Genomic DNA, 17537 nt, shown 5'->3' on the forward strand with positions numbered 1-17537 from the left:
ATTTGTATTTCATTTGTTTGGGAGCCCCCCCCCCTCCTCTTAGAAGGGGAAGATTGATTAGTTCTCGAATTATGGGGAAATGTATATATTATTTGTATGGGAGCCCTTCCTCCTAAAGAGAGGAGGCGTCCCAATTCACAATAAAAAAATTCTTGCTTCTGAAACCCCCACATGCCAAGTTTGGTTCCATTTGCTTGATTAGTTCTCGATTTTGAAGAAATTTGTATTTCATTCGTATGGAGAAGAAGGGGGTTAGAAGACGAAGGGGTCTCAGTATACCTTCGAAAAAAATCCTACGTTCTAAAACCCCCACCTGACAAATTTTATTCTATTTGCTTGATTAGTTCTCGAGTTATGAGGAAATTTGTGTTTCATTTGTATAGGACTCCCCCCCCTCTTACGCCCTCTTTAAAATTGCTCTCTTACCCCCTATAAAATTGCTGGTCTTTTTATCTATCCAACGACTTATAAATTGTCCGGTTTCATTCAGCAGTTCAGTAGTTATTCGCATTTGAAATCTTTCATTCCAATGTTACACTTCTATTTTCGTTTCCACAAAGTCCCAGTCCCAGTATAGTAAACAAAGACGTAGTCCTACGTAAAAAAAACTAGACCTATCGTTGTTTTGAGTGATTTGCAGAGAGTTATTTTAGCTGTTGACGGACACAACATGAACCATTCATGAATAGTTATGTAAGATAAGACGTAAACTTTCGCAATATCGCGGAAGAATCGGTTTATGCTGTATGTCCGCACATGTCGGGATTGATGCCAGTGAACAAGCTGATGCACTTGCAAAAGCTGCCTCTTTGGCAATAGAAAATAGTACCTACCGAGGTTCCTGTACCTTAGCCTGATTTCCCAACTCATCATCAGTTCATGCATTACCAAGCAGCGTACGATTTGGTTAGGCGAAATGAGAATAGGAGTCTAGGAATGCTCATTAATCCGTGAACACGCAAGCGAGTTGAAACAATATTAACTAAATCAGTTACTACTCCTGGTTCTGTTTACTTTTGTGCATTTTTTTTACAAAGTTTATCGATTATAGTTACCTAGAACAGTTCAATGTCAAAAAATAATGGAAATCGTACGTTCTAACTAGAAAATTTCTAGAAAAAATTCAACGATGCTACATAAACACCCTCTCTAAGCACCCTTGACAGGACTATAGTACCTACCAATGCCAATCTCTCTGTTTTCCATTATTTTCCTTTCGATTTTTCACCCTTCGCAAGGTCCCTACGATAAAACTGAACCTTGTCGTGGTGTAGGGCTTTTTAACTAATCAGTAAATGAACAGCGGTCACGTTTACTTCTGAATGTGGGTATATATCAAAATACTTTTGTGATTTCAAGTGGGACTCGGGGTAAAAATTTACCAAATGTGATTGTTGCGTTGTTCAGAAAGTGCTTTTATTCCGTTTAAGAATAATGCCAGTATGGGGATCTCTGACAATAGATGAAGTTTTCTGGGATTCATCCCTGTTTATAACAACTGTCACAAATATCTCCGAATAATGTCGGATTGATTCAGTTGGCCGGAGGCTTAGGGTTAGTAAGGGGATGTAAGCGGGATACCAGATCCGATTGGATGCCGAAGGACCACTCTGTAATGATTACGGGTAATAGCACTTCTTAGGTAGCAGATGGGAAAATTAGGTCAATTCGTGTCGCGTGTTCAAGTTTCGGCTAGGCGGTGCTGCTAGATAGAGTAGGATTTTTGCACTGGCCCCGTGGCTGTCCTGAGCTCTGATGGCTGCCCGCGGGCTCTGTCTATGGGAAGGGGTCGAGTCTTAAAGAGACGTTTAAGCCCAGAGCTTTACAGCACTTTGGTCTCGGCGGGCGAGTCTCTATATTTTGAAGCTTCTGTCGACTACCGCGAACGTCCAGCTTGTGCTGCGCTCAATTTACTTTGTATCGTGGGAATGCATTGTGAATGCTAAGGGGATGAAAGATTAAATTTGCCCTGATAAGTTGATCCGAGTTGCTCCGAAATTTGTCTTATCTATTGGTTCATTTGTGGTTGTTTGTGTTGGGAAACTAAAAGCGTGCGCGCGGTTGAAGACCAGTGTCAGGCGGGGCTGACGAATTCTCCACTTCTTCACTATACCACATATTGCAACTCGAGTGGTACAAAAAGTCCAAAGCACATTTACAAATTCGATCTATTATTTTTCTTCTCATCATCATCATTATCATCATCATCGTCATCATCATCATTATCATCATCATCGTCATCATCATCATTATATTTAAAATATGACATTCCGGCCTTTGGCAGAGAGATCTTAGAGTCAGTTCGTGGAGTCCGCGCAGGGCCGAAACGCCTCCGCCTGCGGGTATAGGCGTGACGGCTATGCTTGGGGCTCTTCCTGTGTTTTAGTGGGCGCCAGTGCCTGTCTCGTCAGGTAGAATTGATGTTTGAGGTCTCCCTGACACTTTGTTGACAACACAAAAGGGCCCAGCGCAGAGTTTTATACGCTATTAAGCGACCAGTTGGATAACCCGAAAAAAAGGAAAAAAAAAAAAAAGGAAAAAAAAAGGATTTTTCACCCTTCGCAAGGTAAACCGGTCGATGCAAACTGTACAGCAGCATCGCCGATCGATACGAACACGCCAGGATGCAGTTATTAATTGCAAATTAACGATTCTAATTACCATGCGACTACCCACTACCTAGCTTCCTTCGCGTCGGGTCGGTGCGGTGGAGTGAGCTGCATCCGCTGCCGTTTCATTGCCCACTCCCAAGCCAAGGACACACAAGACAAATAATAATTACCGTGCCACACTAATGTTCCGCTCTTTGTTTTATTTCTAGGTCACCCAAAAATGCTAAAAGCCACAATTGAGCTCGAACAGAAGGATGTAAATCCAGATGATAATTTGGAACCCAAGCTGAAATCGCCAACAACCGAATCACTAGCGCAGCAATTTTTCGCACCTCTAGTGACATTCAGTACTAATAATAATAATAGCAAAGCGAGTTCATCGCTGGAAAGTCGAAAGTGGCCGCTAGGTGCTATCAACAGCACCACCAACCAAACACAACCGCAGCCAGCGGAACAGATTCCATACATCAAACTTAAACGCTTCTGGAACAAGGAAAACGGTGGCTCCTACGAGCAAGAGGGCATCGGTTTAGGACGTAAGCCAGGGAGACAAGCGCGCGAGCCATCCCCTAAAAGGTCACGCTTCCGAGAGCTTCTTGATCAGCGCATTCGATCGCTACAGGTGGAAGCATCCCAAAAGTTACAACGCAAAAGGAAGCACTGCTTAAGCCTAGTGTCCGCTGAGAGATTTAAAGAGAACAAAAAACAGAAAAAAAGCAACGGGTTTGTTACCCAACGTTCCTCAACCGAAGAGCAATCGGATCAGATAATCCAGTGCAGTCCTCCGGTTTTTAGCGAGGACGAGAACGACTTTCCATCGCTACCAGCTGATGAACTGAACGTGGGACTCGGAGAGATTTTCGCCGAAGAAGAGATCGAACAATCGTTTTCCCGGTCCCTGTTTGATTTCGATTCCATTTTTGCGGACAAAACCAACAGCAACCGGGCGGCGGCTCCCCGAACGTATCCTGGCTGCTTCGGCAGTACCAGCCGGCTGTCGCTTTCGAAAGGTTTCCACCAACAGCAGCAGCAGACAACATCCCGTTTGAAGGTTCACGACGAGCATCGGCAAGGACGTCCCCAAAGCAAGGCCGCCCAGTGTGCCAAAGTAGTAGAACGCAGCGGCGCTGGTGAGGACGACATGTCCATTCACCACCAGCAACAGCAGCAGCAGCACTACCATCTGCCGTGTACCGCCGCCAGTGTGAACAGTGTGAACACCGCCAGCTACCACCCGGAGGTTGCATCGTCGACTACAACATCAATTCTGCTGCTGGCAGCAGCCGCAGAGGATTCGAGTAAAATGTCCGGTCACGCACATTACACCCGAAGCAAAATAACCGCCATGCAGGGGCGCATTAATTTGAGCTCTGGCTCGGATATGACGGTTGCGTCATCGTTGGGTGAGCTCCCGCGAAGTAAGGTTAGTAGTTTCCAGGGCCGCGTCGATACGGGAACCGCCACGGAACTGGCAATCGCTCAGTCCCTGAGTGAAGAGCAGCAAAGCAACATTTTGGCTGCAAGCGGTTCGGCTGCGGCTCCAGCAGCGGTGGTTGTCAATCTAAACTCTCCCGCAACCTCGGCCAGTATCGTGGCTGCGGCAAACATGAACAATTCGTTAGCCACCCTGTGCAACATAGGCAACTCGTGCTATCTAAACTCGGTTCTCTACACGCTCCGGTTTGCTCCCAACTTTATCCATAATTTACATCATCTAATCGAGGACACGGATAGCGTGTACCAGCGGCTTAGCCAGAACAAACTTAAATCTTCCTCTCTCGGACGTAACATCCCCGGTCTTCACGGCGCCAGTGGCCGCAGTTGGAGCAGCAAGGATCTAGCTTCGCTAGGTATTTCCTCGACGGCTACCAGTGGGACTGGTAATTCCTCGACTTACAACAACCAGCAGCAGCAGCAGGCGGGAGCGGGTGCAGTCAACGGAACGACGGGTCTACCGCCGCCGTCGGCAGCGCCGGGCGGTATTCGAGGCGAAGAGCACCTGCCACCGAAAAGTAACCGCCAGGTGGTAACCGAACAGCTGCATGAACTGTTCCAGAACCTGCACCGGAACGAGGCTATCGAAGCGGTGGAACCGTTTCACGCAGGGAATATTCTGCGCGCGGTGCAGGACGTTAGTGCAACGTTCGAGGGTAACCAGCAGCAGGATGCGCACGAGTTTCTGATGTGCGTGCTGGACAGCGTGCGCGAGTCCTGCCAGGCACTGATCAAAACCATCACCGACCATCCGGATGTGCTGATCAATGCGTAAGTACCATTTCGTCTTGCCCGCAGGGTGTCAATCCAAAATTTAGATTCAGGCCAACGTCACGAAAGAATGAAATGACTTTTGAATGCTCAACCGATTCTGAACGACTTTTGATGGTTTGCGTATCAATCGATTCATAGAAGATGTTTCCAGGCTTACCTAATTTACTCTAGTGTCGACGGTGCTTTATCGAAGGCGGGCGGGGGGCGATCACCTTGTGATCAGGCAATGTTGACTAACAGGTTAGAGAGTGCATCGCCTTTCTTCAGTCCATCCAACGTCATGGAATTAGCTCTGTTCGCATCGCTTTTGTGACGTATGATTTCAACCCGTCCAGTGTCGAAAGAATTTTAGTCTATTAGTTTCATCGGAAAACCATGTTCTAGCATTATTTTTTATTTTACTGAATCGTACGCCGCCTTGAAATCAACAGATAGATGATTAGACTGCAAGCTAGTACACCGAAGAACTCCACTAACGGTCTCAGTCTAGAGTGGATTATACAGCAGAAATGTTGTTACACTCGAGTTGATATCCCTTTTTAAAAAAAATAACACAAATAACCTTGAAATCTTGACAGTATCAATTCGAAAGATTGCTTCGTACAGCCACTCGTCTTCCGTTCTTATAAGTTCAGACAGAATACCGTTCTTTCGAGCAGCTTACCCGTTTTTCAGCTCACTAACTGCTTGTGTTGGTGGCTCCACAGTTTGACCATCGCTCGTAACTCGTACCATGGTGGCGCACCCGATTAACAAGCTTACAGTTTACCTCCTGTTTGGCAGCTCAGCCAAACTCCACGTTTCGTTGCCCATCGTGTGATATCCTCCTACTCTACCTGCATCGCTTCCGTTCATTTTTCGCTTTAAATTTCTTTCAGTAATCGCCTCACGAAATGTGTCTGGTCGACGTCCGTTACAGGGAAAAGTTTCCGTCTGGGATTGATCCACGATCCACGTTTGCGATATACGTTTAGGGCACGGAAGACTGTAGCTTCTCATAGATAAGCAAATTTGCATCGCTGTACCTAGATCGTTTTAACCAGGAGCATTTTCTCCGCAGTATTGTACTCTGGATCCTGAGCTTAGTTTCTTCTACACACCGTGATCTTGTGGTTCACGGATTGTTTCACAACACTTCGCTTGCCTTATTTGCTTCACCTTTTCGTTTGGCACGTGCACCATTATTTCGGCTTGAAGCGGAAGCGATGTCACTATTTGTCTTCCTTGACGTAGAAGGCGCATTTGAAAATTCAATGATTACGGCTATAATGAAACGTAGTTTCGACATATCCATTAATCTCTGAATAAGTAAAATAAATGTACATTGAATAAAGGAGATTGAAAGGAACGTTTTTGAAATTTTCAGACACCGGCAAATAACTTGGAGTGTTTCTTGACAGAAAACTTGCTTGGAACACACATCTAGGCCACGCAGTAAACAAAGCTAGACATGCTCTATGGATATGTATATGTAAATATGATCTTTTGGCAAGCCATGAGTACAAAAAACCGAAGATGATTCATTGGACTCATTGGAATCACCTGACCGAACCAGACCATCGACGATCGGTCGGTGAGGGTCAGAAAATACCGTCTATACGTGACATCAACTCTGTTTCCGTACAGTCATACAAGTCCGAGAGAAAGAGCTCCAGTACACGATCCTCTCAATGTCCATTCACCTTGATTGGATTTCCTTCTGGCACGCCTTGTTAACCGAAGGTAAATCTATCACCAGGTCAGGCACGGCCAGCTTCTCCGATCCTTTCGCCACAACGGTCACTTTCGCATTAATAACAACATTGATCCTGGCTGAGCCGCTTAGTTGGCCTCAAGGTACGACGTTGGTCAACCAAGCCAATCGTCGTACGTTCGTATCTCGACTGAGAGAGGCCGCAAGTGTCAAAAGGATCGTAACACTAGCCTCACAATTGTTCTATACTCTAACAGTTGCTGACTGTAATGTCTGTCGAATGAAAAACAGCAGGTCTTGCTCAGAAAGCGGAATGTAGCACCCAAGGATTTGTTGCTTTACCACATACTTGTTCCGATAGAAATAAGTGGTTGCCACTGGAATCGAAGAACCAATCATTTTCATTCACGACTGCACAGGGTTGGCAGCGAAGGAATTTGCATTTCCTCTCTGGGCACTCCGATTATCTTTCTTCTTTTTGCTTGCCGCTTTCTGACTTTTTACAAAGTGCCCAACCTTCTTGTAACGGGAACCCTCACACCGATTTACTTCGACGCATTCTTTCCTCGTTTTTCAGACAATTTTAAACTACTCATCGCTTTGACTTCCTGCATGATCCAGCGCCTTAACCTTGTCCACTGCCAGAGCCACACTAGACGACTGCAGATCCAAATTTATTGGATCGCACTTCTTCAGCAGGAAATTGCACATCCAGGCAACGTTCACGTTGCTGCCAATCTCTGCCAACTAACTGGTTACACGTTTACATAATTTTTTTTGTTTACATTCTTCTGGGGAAATGGCGGATGACGTCGTCGTCTCTCGGCTCGTCTCACCGTGGGTCGTAGCCGTGGGTTCAAAGCTTAGTAGAACCAGGCAATTCGACGTTAAGTAATAGGTTTATTCTCAGTTCCCTCCATATCCTTCCTTCGTACTGAGCTCTGCATTTACCAACAACCAGAAGCCTCTTGCTCTAGGACAAGTGATAGGTGTGGTACTGACTGACTCGAGGTGCACAATGAACCCTCTTGTCCAAGGGTAAAACTATAACTAGTTTCCACACGGAATACAGAACATATGCCTAGACGTTATCACAAAAGGGCACAATGCTGGTCGCAGTGAAAATGTCCATTTAAAATTTGATGATGTCTGAACCGTCCATCATCTACCAGAGAAAATCCACTTACGCAACGCGCATCGAAAGAGAGTTTTGGTGTTTTTTTTACCAAAACGTGCGAGGGTTGCAGACCAAAATTGACGACTTTTTTGTTTTTGCTGTTGCGGAATCGAACTACGATATCATCGTAGTTCACCGAAACCTGGCTCGACGAGAAAATCTATTCAGCGCAGTGATCGGAAAGCTCGCACAAAATCTCGCCGTTACAAAATCTTGTACAGTTACAGTTAATTTACCAGCATCTGTTGCATTTCAAGATATCGTGGGCGTAAATGACATCGATTTTCGTCGAGCGGATTTTTCTGTCCTTATCCAAGCGATCGCTTGAGTCGCCTGGAGTTGTCTCGAATATCAAACGGCGTTGTTTACAGCATGGTTTCTTTCCCATGGATGCGTTTCGTTTCATTTGCGTTAAATACCACGGAGGAAGGGGCGCAATTAGATACAGTATACACTGATCTGAAAGTCGTCTTTGATTGTGTTGATCATGAAATATTGTTGTGTCGGATAGAAAAATTTGGAATTTCTGTGGCATTTACGAGATGGACAAAGTCTTACTTGGCTGGCTGTAGTTTTTGTGTTAAGATTGGTGCAGAAGAATCTGAATTATTTTGTAATACGTCGGGAGATCCGCAAGGAAGCAACTTAGGACCTTTGACCTCTATACTGCTACACCGAGATGTCGCTTATTTTATGCTGATGATGAAAAGCTATACCTGCGTGTACAGCAATTGGTTAACCTCTTTTAAGCGTGGTGCACGTATAAATTGTTAACAATCAGTGTCCTCAAGTGCAACGCAATGACATTTCACCGCAAAGCGAACCCGATTACCTTCGAATACTCTATTTTGAGTCACTCGACTCGAAACACCTCAGGATAGGCGTACGACAGCTCAAGTCTTGTTTGTCGCCAAACTTCTGATTGGACAAATTGACTGCTTTGCAAGAGACGACTCTCCCAGAGACGATAGCTATATGTAGCTAATGTAATAAGGATTTGTAAATTTTATTGTTGTAATTATTGTTATAGTCTTAAAGGCCATGCTGCGTCAAATGATTTTTAAATAAATAACTAATAAAACAAATCTTGCAATACAATTGAAATTTATTTCACCATCCAGTGCCCATCAGGGCGGTATTTGGGAATCGGCGGCGAAAAGTGCAAAGAGCTTGCTTCGGCCAATCGTTGAGAATGGCCCTCGAATGGATGACCCCTATGCTCGGTCTGTTTACTCGATTTCATCATCAACCGACGACTGCAAAGCACTCACTCCGGGACACTTCCCCGGTAGGATAACCGCTAAATCCGTTGCCGAGCCTGATGTCGCGCGAGTTCAAATGAATCGACTCGGTCATTGGAAGAAGGCCCAACGGTACACAATCGACTGTTGGAATAGATGGCGAAACGAATATTTTGTCACTATGTTGTCCACAAAATATTCGTTGCGCCATCAGTCGGTTCAACTAAAAATCAGGACATCTTTTGTACATTTTTTATGAAGATTTAGATTCGACAAATTGACCAACCCAAGGTCCCTCTTCTTGTGTTTAGACTACAAAAGGTATAAGTCACACAATGCTAGACAAATATGATGATCGTCATGATGTACCATTTCAGCTATACAGATTATCAAATTAAACACTGTTGTCGAGCCAAACGCTTTCTTGTATGAATGCTATGGTGAGTTTTAGTGAGCCAGCTAAACCTAACTACCGTCGAAATGGCACCGAAATCTACAGGAAAAGTCACCAAATAATCTCGCAAGGCCCAGAGAAACACTACAAAGGAGACAAAAAACGAATAAGGCATACCGTACGGAACCGGGGTTGCTCGAGCTGTATCCGGAACTTTCTCCATTGTACTTGTCCTGGGCTATTGGTGTCCAACTCGTTGAGCATCTCGACGACGAGCCCCACTTTTCCTTATTCTTGTGACATGGCTGGCCCGCCGTAGCCTCACGATTTTCACTACGTGTACGATGGCGCCATTCTCTGCTTTCTGTTTGTACTCCATCAAAAATAGTCCGCAACATCTTTCGTTCAAATACAGTAAGTACACGAATGTCTTCCATACGCAAGGCTACAGTCTTGCTGAGTGAAAAGATGGTTCGACTTTCTGCTTGAATGCATCGTTGAATCTCCTTACCCGTATTATTTTCGGTGTGGACCAGAAATTCCAAATATATGAACTCATCAGCAACTTCGATTTCATTGGCGTTAAAAGTCACTGGCCGTGGGAAGTGAACGTTACTTTCTCTGTAGGCTCCTCCTATATTTTTGATTTGCGATGCATTCATTTTTTGCCCAATCCTGTTAGCTTCCGATTTTAGACTGGCACAGATTACGTCCACTGTCTTGAAGTCTCTAGCCTCAAAGTGGTCTGCGAAGACAAAAAGTTGACTATTTTTGTCTAGCTTGTCGGATCACACCCGGACAGTCCAATGGACAGTTCGGAATGACTCAGTCGCGTTAGTTTGTCCGGGTATCCGTTCTTGTGGCACTAACTGCCCTTCACGTGCTTTTCACGTTTAACTGTATCGTATGCTGCTTTAGAATCCACGACAATATAAAGCATGGCCATGTTGTACTCCAGACATCTCGGGAGAAATTGTCTTAGTGTGATAATTTGACTCTTAGCAGTACGGGCTCGTCTGGTACTGCCCTACGATTTTTTTTTGCTATACTAAAAAGACGCCGCAGCCAAATCTGGAAGCACCTTGTGTACCCTCGGTAGGTTTGAGCGCACTGTTACTGGTACTAAGTAACGAATCAGAGCGACGATATTTGAGAAAAATCGGCCATCGATGAGAATTTGATAGATTAGGCTAATATCCGTTGGTCAGGTGAACCCTAGGTTTTGTGGATAGCTTTGCTTGGAGAGAAAGTGCTTCCGGTCACCAAGCCTCCGGGCAACTACCCTGTAAAGATGGTGTTTGTCTGAAATCCGGTAGGAACGAGATGATCAGGAGCGCAGCGAGAAAGATGGTTTTTTTCCTGTATGGGCTCAGCATTGCGACCAGTATCGTTGATCTATTCCAGGGTGGCCACAGATTCGGGAAATGCGGGAAAAAGTCGGGAATTTGGTGAAAATTGCTATAAATCGGGAGTTCATGAATTTCCGTAAAGATGTTCAAGTTGACCTCGTTGAGAGAATCTGGGAGATATGTCGACACCCCTGCAATTCTGAGTCAAATGAATTTTTAGACCTCGAACGAAATCTTCGTACCAGGAATTTCCGCCACCTGCAAAGACGAAGCTTGCATTGGATCCCTTCGTTCTGCCGAACCACAAGTCAACGGACGTGAACTCATCAGAAATTAAGTCATCAGCAACAAGATAAAAATGGGGAATATTACAATAATTCAACATATTGGACGCAGTGATTCAGTTCTGCAACAGAAGAAGAGAGCTCCATTTATTGCTAACCGTCTCCTTCCAGTAGCTTCTAGATCTGCTTCCTCTGCTCTCCTGTTGAGTGTCTTCCTGCCGATTGCGTTCGCTCCTCTTCTCAAAATATATCAGATGCTTCTCCACTTACGCTACCGAAACTCTGTTTCTATATGGCGATATTGACGGATAGAGTTCCTATTTAGAAATCCAAGTGTGAGGCCAACAACCCTGAATGATCCAGAACGAAGACCTGCAGTTGTCCCCACTCGACACGGGCTACGTCCGACGCAGGCAATCGAACGAATTGCACGTTTAAACTGAACATTCGTGTTAGGATCGGTACGGTAATCTGATTTGTGTGTCGAGCCCAAATTCCCAAATCCCATAGTCCCAAATCCCTGGCCATCCTGATACGTGTGTCTAACTTTGAAATTGGATGGATTAATAATGTTTAATCTCACTGACTTGGTCGTCGCGACCAATCTTGGAGTTGTCATCAAGGTTGTTCTGCATATCATATTGTCAGCAGAGCAAGAGAATGTCGTCGGTCAAAGTCAAAAGCAAAGCAATAGCAAAGTCTTGGACTTAAATCGTCTTTAGACATAACCCTTCTTTATCGACAGACTTCGCAGCAGGTTGTACAGGAAAATTATGGGCCCAGTGTAACAATCCTACTGACTATAGTAGCAAGCACCGCCTAGCCGAGATTCAAACATACGACGACTGGCTTGTTATACTAGCATCGTACCTCGAAGCTAACTGGGCGGCAAAGTCAAAAGACTCCAGGGTAATCCTCGGTCTGGTTCACTGTCAATGGTTCCCATTAAAATCTCGTCCATCACAACGAGGACCAGTTGCGGTGACAGTACATATATAGCCTTATGTCACTCCTGCAGTAACACATATAGGGACTGACAGGAGGCCATCGTGCAGCAATTTTCACTAAAACAATGAGATAGACTACTTTATCAGGAACTCGTCTACGCCTTAGTACACCCCTTAGATGTTTTCATGTTTCGGTCGAATGCTTTCTCGAAATCAACAAGTATCAGAAGAAAACAGGTCAGAATTTCGATGACTTCCTCCGACATAATACGGAGAGTCGTATTATGATTCACACATCGTTTGGCAGGGAATCTAGTTTGCTATTGCCGGAGAGCAGCGTCGATTTTCTCCCGGATCCAGTTGAGGATTACCGTACTTTGAGAGTAATGCAAAGCAACGTGATGCCTCGCCAGTTACCGCATTCAGTTGAGGTCTCCTTTCTTAGGGACTTTGACCAATATGCCCTGCATCCAGTCCATCGGACAAGTTGCGGTTTCCTTATTGCTGAGAGAGAGAGAGAGAGATTGAGAGAGAGAGAGAGAGAGAGAGAGAGAGAGAGCAAATCGATTCGTCTTCTGTGCTTTACCAGGAAAACGCCGAGAATCGAGATATTTTGCAGAGCACGACAGAAGCCTGCGAAAATTTGCCACTAGCGGAAGGCTGTAAAAAGTAACGTCGTCATTCATCAGCTAGATATTTGACCCTGGCTCTCTAGTCCTTAACAGCCCTCCCTTGGCTTGGCGTATCATTGGCGTATCATTGCCGGACTGCTGTCTGAGCTGATCCTTGTTTCGCTAGGCTGTCAGCAAGCTCATTACTCTCGTTTCCGCAGTGTCAAGGCACCCTGAATAATGAAACTTTTCTTTTGGCGGGAAAGTTCCCTGAGTTGTGCTGCACTATTAAACTAATTTGGATGCACACTTAGTAAGCTTGAGAGCCAGTCGTGCCCAGGCTGCCCATAAAGATACCTGATTTTCGGCTGCTACATTACTTGAACTTTCACTTCTGTTTCGTGGCAGAATCGACGAGTGTACTCCGTAGACTCATAGTAGAGTGCTGGTTTCAATCCTTGAGCTCTGCTCTGCAAACTGCAATATACACAGCATATGTTACGTTACGGAAAAATGAAGGAAGTTTCTGTCGGGAAAAACTTGAATCCGATCGGGAAAAAGTCGGGAATTTTTTTAGGAAGTTCTGTGGCCACCTTTTGTGATATCGACCGGGTGTTTGTTGTATAACCTGCCCTGCATTATTTGCTATAATCGCCATTGAATGAGCGATATGCTTATTAAATTTTATGCGTGCTTGTGGGCTTGAGGGGTTTGCTCTTCCTTCAATGCTAACTCTACTTTACCCATCTTGCTCCTCAAAGCCTGCACTGTCTCCAATTACTGCCATCCCTGGTGAGGCTGGCTAACCAGTAGATTTAACTATAAGAGTGACTTTTTGCACTGTGCTTGATCGGGGTAATATAAAATTCGGCATGAAGGAAGGGTCATAAGGGGCCTGACAATAAACCCACGCTAAGTTCCCTGACGTCGAATGGCCTGATCCTAGTGAGATTCGAACCCACGACCACTCGCTTGTCAAAGCAGACTCGGTAACCTTGCGGCTACGGAGCCCCCCAAGCAAGATGGTTAGACCAGGTGGTGCGAGATCTGGCGGAGAGAACGCAATAGGCCGTATGAATGAAAGAGTTAGAGCAAATTCTCCCACAAGCCACAAGATTTACAAGGGAAAAGCAAAGCAAACTGTTTTATTCATATGGCCTAATGACTAGGGCATTGAAAAGCGGGAGCCCACAATCGAGTGAATTGGAGAAACCGTTCATCAGGCTTTGTCTTTTGAGTATTCTTTCATGAAAATATAGTCATTACCTTGATCGCGTCGTTTTAACGGTGTTGCCCGTCAGAGAGTTAAGATCTATAGAAAACTAATAAATAAACTATAAAAATCAACAACATTTCGACGAGGTAGCAGAAGAAAGCGCCAGAGATGATATGCAATGGTACTTTATTTTACCAGGTGCACCCCACTTTGGAGGATTATGGGAGGCAGTTATGCTTTCAGCAAAACATCGTATGTTAAGGATATTGGAAAATATACCTGGCTGTTGCGTGGTTACGCATATTACTCTTGCACACGACAGACGACCACAGTTATCTAGAAACAATAACCTCGGCACACTTTTTCGTGGGTAATTTCTTTCAAGTGGTTCTGGATACTAGCTTTGTGGCTACGGCAGCGAGCAGCTCATACTCCAATAGTATGACTTTTGTTCAGCGCACACATTAGCTTTTGCTAAATAAAGAAGTTTTTTTAATGATTTTCGCCATATAAAGAGCTCTGCTTAGATAAAATAGTACTTATTTGGAATGACACCTTACCCGAGTAGGGTTTTAGAGCAAATTGAAAACAAAATTTGATATCTTGATGTAACGAATTTTGAATACTCGGTGTGATTTCATTTTGGTCGACTTAGCGGTTAAAATATCAAAATTGATTGCAAAAATTCCACGCCGTGAAATTAAATTGAATACTACTTTTGCTATCAAAAATATCAAACGGAATACTAATCTTGCTGTCACTCAATATTAATAGGAAAGCAGAATTAGTTATGATTTTACTATCATATCATCATCATATTGCTATCATCATATAATTTGAACCAACCATTTTACTAGAAAAAAATTTAAGTGAAAATAGATTAATTTAAATATTGAAGGTTTATTTACATCATATATAGAATCTGCCAACACATTTTCTTTCAATAAAAATGAAAGCAAAATGATAGCAAAGTCTGATACATCATAAGTGCCATTTTGAGTTGGTAACAAAACATGTTTTCTAGTTGATATCAACAGCAGAATATGTAATAATTTTGATATACTTTTGTTGTCAATTCTTGCTCGGGTAGCCTCCAGTAAGACGGAGTCCTACGTAAAAATCACAATTTTTAACTTATCTTTCATCCACCGCTTCAGATGTCCACCGGTATCGGAGTCCATTGAAACGTTCGTGCCTGAAACGAAAAGCAGCCGGACCGGTTTGTTCTTCCGCCGGCGAAAGGAATCGGTTAAATCGGTCAAACCGATTAACGGAGGCCTTGGCGGCGCCGGAGGCGGCGGTGGTGCTACCCTACCGAAGACGACCGGCGGCCTGATCATGCCCGGCGGCGGAGGTGACAGTGCGACCGTTCTGCTTGGTGGCGGTGGCGATTCGCAAGCAGTAGCGAACCTCAAGAATGCGGCACTGTTTGGCAAACCTTCCACCGCTCTGGACGCCGAGCTGGTACGGGAACGGGTACAGGCGTTGGGGCTGGACTTCTTCCGGGATGACTTCGAGGGTGTGACCGTGTCGAAGACCAAGTGTCTCGCCTGCGAGACGTGCACCGAGCAGAAGGAGACGATGATCGACATCGCGATACCGATCGCCGCCAGCGAGGTCAGTGATGCCGCCAAGAATCCACAGCTTTTCTATCAGGTTTGTTTCGAACACCGATTTTTTTTGGTTGAAATAGGTATTTTCATAGTATTGTTTCGTCCACAGAACTCGTGTATCACGCGGGAATATTTCCGGGGCGACAACAAGTACCGCTGCGAGGTGTGCTGCGGCTACAGGGAAGCAATCCGGTCGATCTCATTCGAAATACTGCCCCGGCAGTTGATCCTACAGCTGAAACGCTTCAACGGCGACATGGAGAAGATTAACAGCTACATCCCGACGCCGTTCATGCTGCGGTGCTTCTGCAATACCTGTTTGCCAAAGCCGGACTGTGATAAGGCCCACATCTATCGGTTGTACAGTGTGATAACGCACGTGGGAGCGCGCATGTCGGTGGGTCACTACATCGCGTACACCAGCTCGCTCGATGTGCACGCGGAATTCCTGGGCTGCGGGAAAGACCGACGGCGGCAGCTGTTCCTGTCGGGGGGCTCCATCGACGGCGGACTGGCCGGCAGCGGAGCGGGCCTAAGCGCGGGCGGCGGAACCGCGGGAGGCAAAAGTGGCAGCGAAAAGAGCACTTCCGGACACTTGAAGAAACTGTTCAGCAGCAAGAAGGCCTCCAGTGCGGGTGATATGAGCAAGAAATTCAAGAACAATGTAGTGAGTAAGCTAAATCTAATCAACGGAATAGAAAGCTTGGGTCTGAACAATGGGACTTCGTCCGCGAGTAGCGGCGTTGCGCTTGGCGGTAACCAAACGGTGAGTGATTTTAAATGATGATTTTGAGTTTGGATTGATAAAAGGTTATTTTAAAGGCTCCTTTTGGTTCCCAGCCGGGCAGTAATAGTTCGAGCAGCAACGGAACTCCAACCAGCGCGTTGCCCAATCCTATTCCGTGCGGTGGGCTGAACTGCTGCGGAATTCATTTGAAAAATAGTCATCTTAATTTGTACGGTAACAATAGCTGTAATAATAATAGTTCGACAGCGAACGTCAACAGTGGCAGTGGCAGTGACGGTGGTCTGACGGCCATCAATGGGACGCTACTGGACGGTGGGAGTGCCGGCGATATTCACACAAACTGTATCAATTCCTCCTCGTTGCTAACGACGGTCGGCGGTAACGGGCTGTCCACGACGACGTCGGCGGCCGCGTTCGAGCAGAGTCTAAGTCAGCAGCTGTGGCATATGTGCGACGACGACAAGATCAAGGTGATGTCGCAGACGGAGTTCGAAGAACTGCTCTCGCCGAACCGAAGGCACGTCATCACACCGTACTTGCTGTTCTACGCCCGGTACGATCTCGTGCCGCGGGATCCTACGACGACGTCGGCAGCGGACGGCGGCGGTACGACGACGACGACGACGACCATCAGCAACAACAAGACTGCTGCTGCAGCTGCTGTTAGCGACTGCTGCAGTGCCGATCTCGACTAATATGCCGACAAGCGGACGGTAGGTTGTCTCTAGTTTCCTTTGTGTCAAGATTTTTTCCTTTGTTCTCGGCACCTTTATCGCGGAGAGCTGCCGGTAACTGTGTAACATTGTGCTAAACCTAATAGAAATTACGATTTGTTTCCAACTAGCACCGAATAATATGAGATAACGATTTTGGACAACGTTCAGAAGCGGTAGATATATTTAATATATACGTTTGTTTCTTCCTGTCGATCCTGGGGTTTTGCTTCAATCTTTATCCTCATGAAATTGGTAGGCCTTACGATTTGCAATATTAATCGAACGAAAATTCTTCTAATAAATTCTTACGAAACCCATTTTAAACTGGTTCTCTTTAAAGGTTCTCCTACAGTTTACAATTTAAAATTCCTTCTTTAGAGCGCTTGTAATTTCGGAAATTTTATCACATTTGGAATGATGAATGACGCTATTTTCCCTAGACGGTAACTGATCTACAAGCTTCTTTCCTAAAAATTAGCGTAAATCATCCCTTTGGCTTACCGATAACCATCAATGCGATGCCAGCGAACCGTTATCATATAGCATGCGTGTAAATTGCGTATAGCACACCTCCCCTCTATAGAGAAGAATGGTGTAGTTCACTGACTATTTTCAGAATTTTGATAATCAGTCAGCTCTCCAGCATTCTCGATAGCCTAGAAAGGTCT

At 45.2% G+C, this 17537-nt stretch overlaps 1 protein-coding gene across 2 annotated transcripts in view; it reads left to right on the forward strand.

Moving 5' to 3' along the window:
- Window positions 1-17008, forward strand: part of LOC128733316 (uncharacterized) — a 50940-nt gene extending 33932 nt beyond the window's left edge. For both annotated transcript variants that reach the window (XM_053826921.1, XM_053826922.1), the window contains exons 2-5: window positions 2822-4877; window positions 14950-15448; window positions 15515-16171; window positions 16228-17008. In XM_053826921.1, the coding sequence (XP_053682896.1) occupies window positions 2833-4877; window positions 14950-15448; window positions 15515-16171; window positions 16228-16848 (3822 nt within the window). In that variant the 5' untranslated portion in view covers window positions 2822-2832 and the 3' untranslated portion in view covers window positions 16849-17008. The remainder of the gene's footprint in view (window positions 1-2821; window positions 4878-14949; window positions 15449-15514; window positions 16172-16227) is intronic.
- The last annotated feature ends 529 nt before the right edge of the window (window positions 17009-17537 follow it).

The sequence above is a fragment of the Sabethes cyaneus genome, chromosome 1 (genome assembly GCF_943734655.1).
Source record: "Sabethes cyaneus chromosome 1, idSabCyanKW18_F2, whole genome shotgun sequence".
Lineage (NCBI taxonomy): Eukaryota > Metazoa > Arthropoda > Insecta > Diptera > Culicidae > Sabethes > Sabethes cyaneus.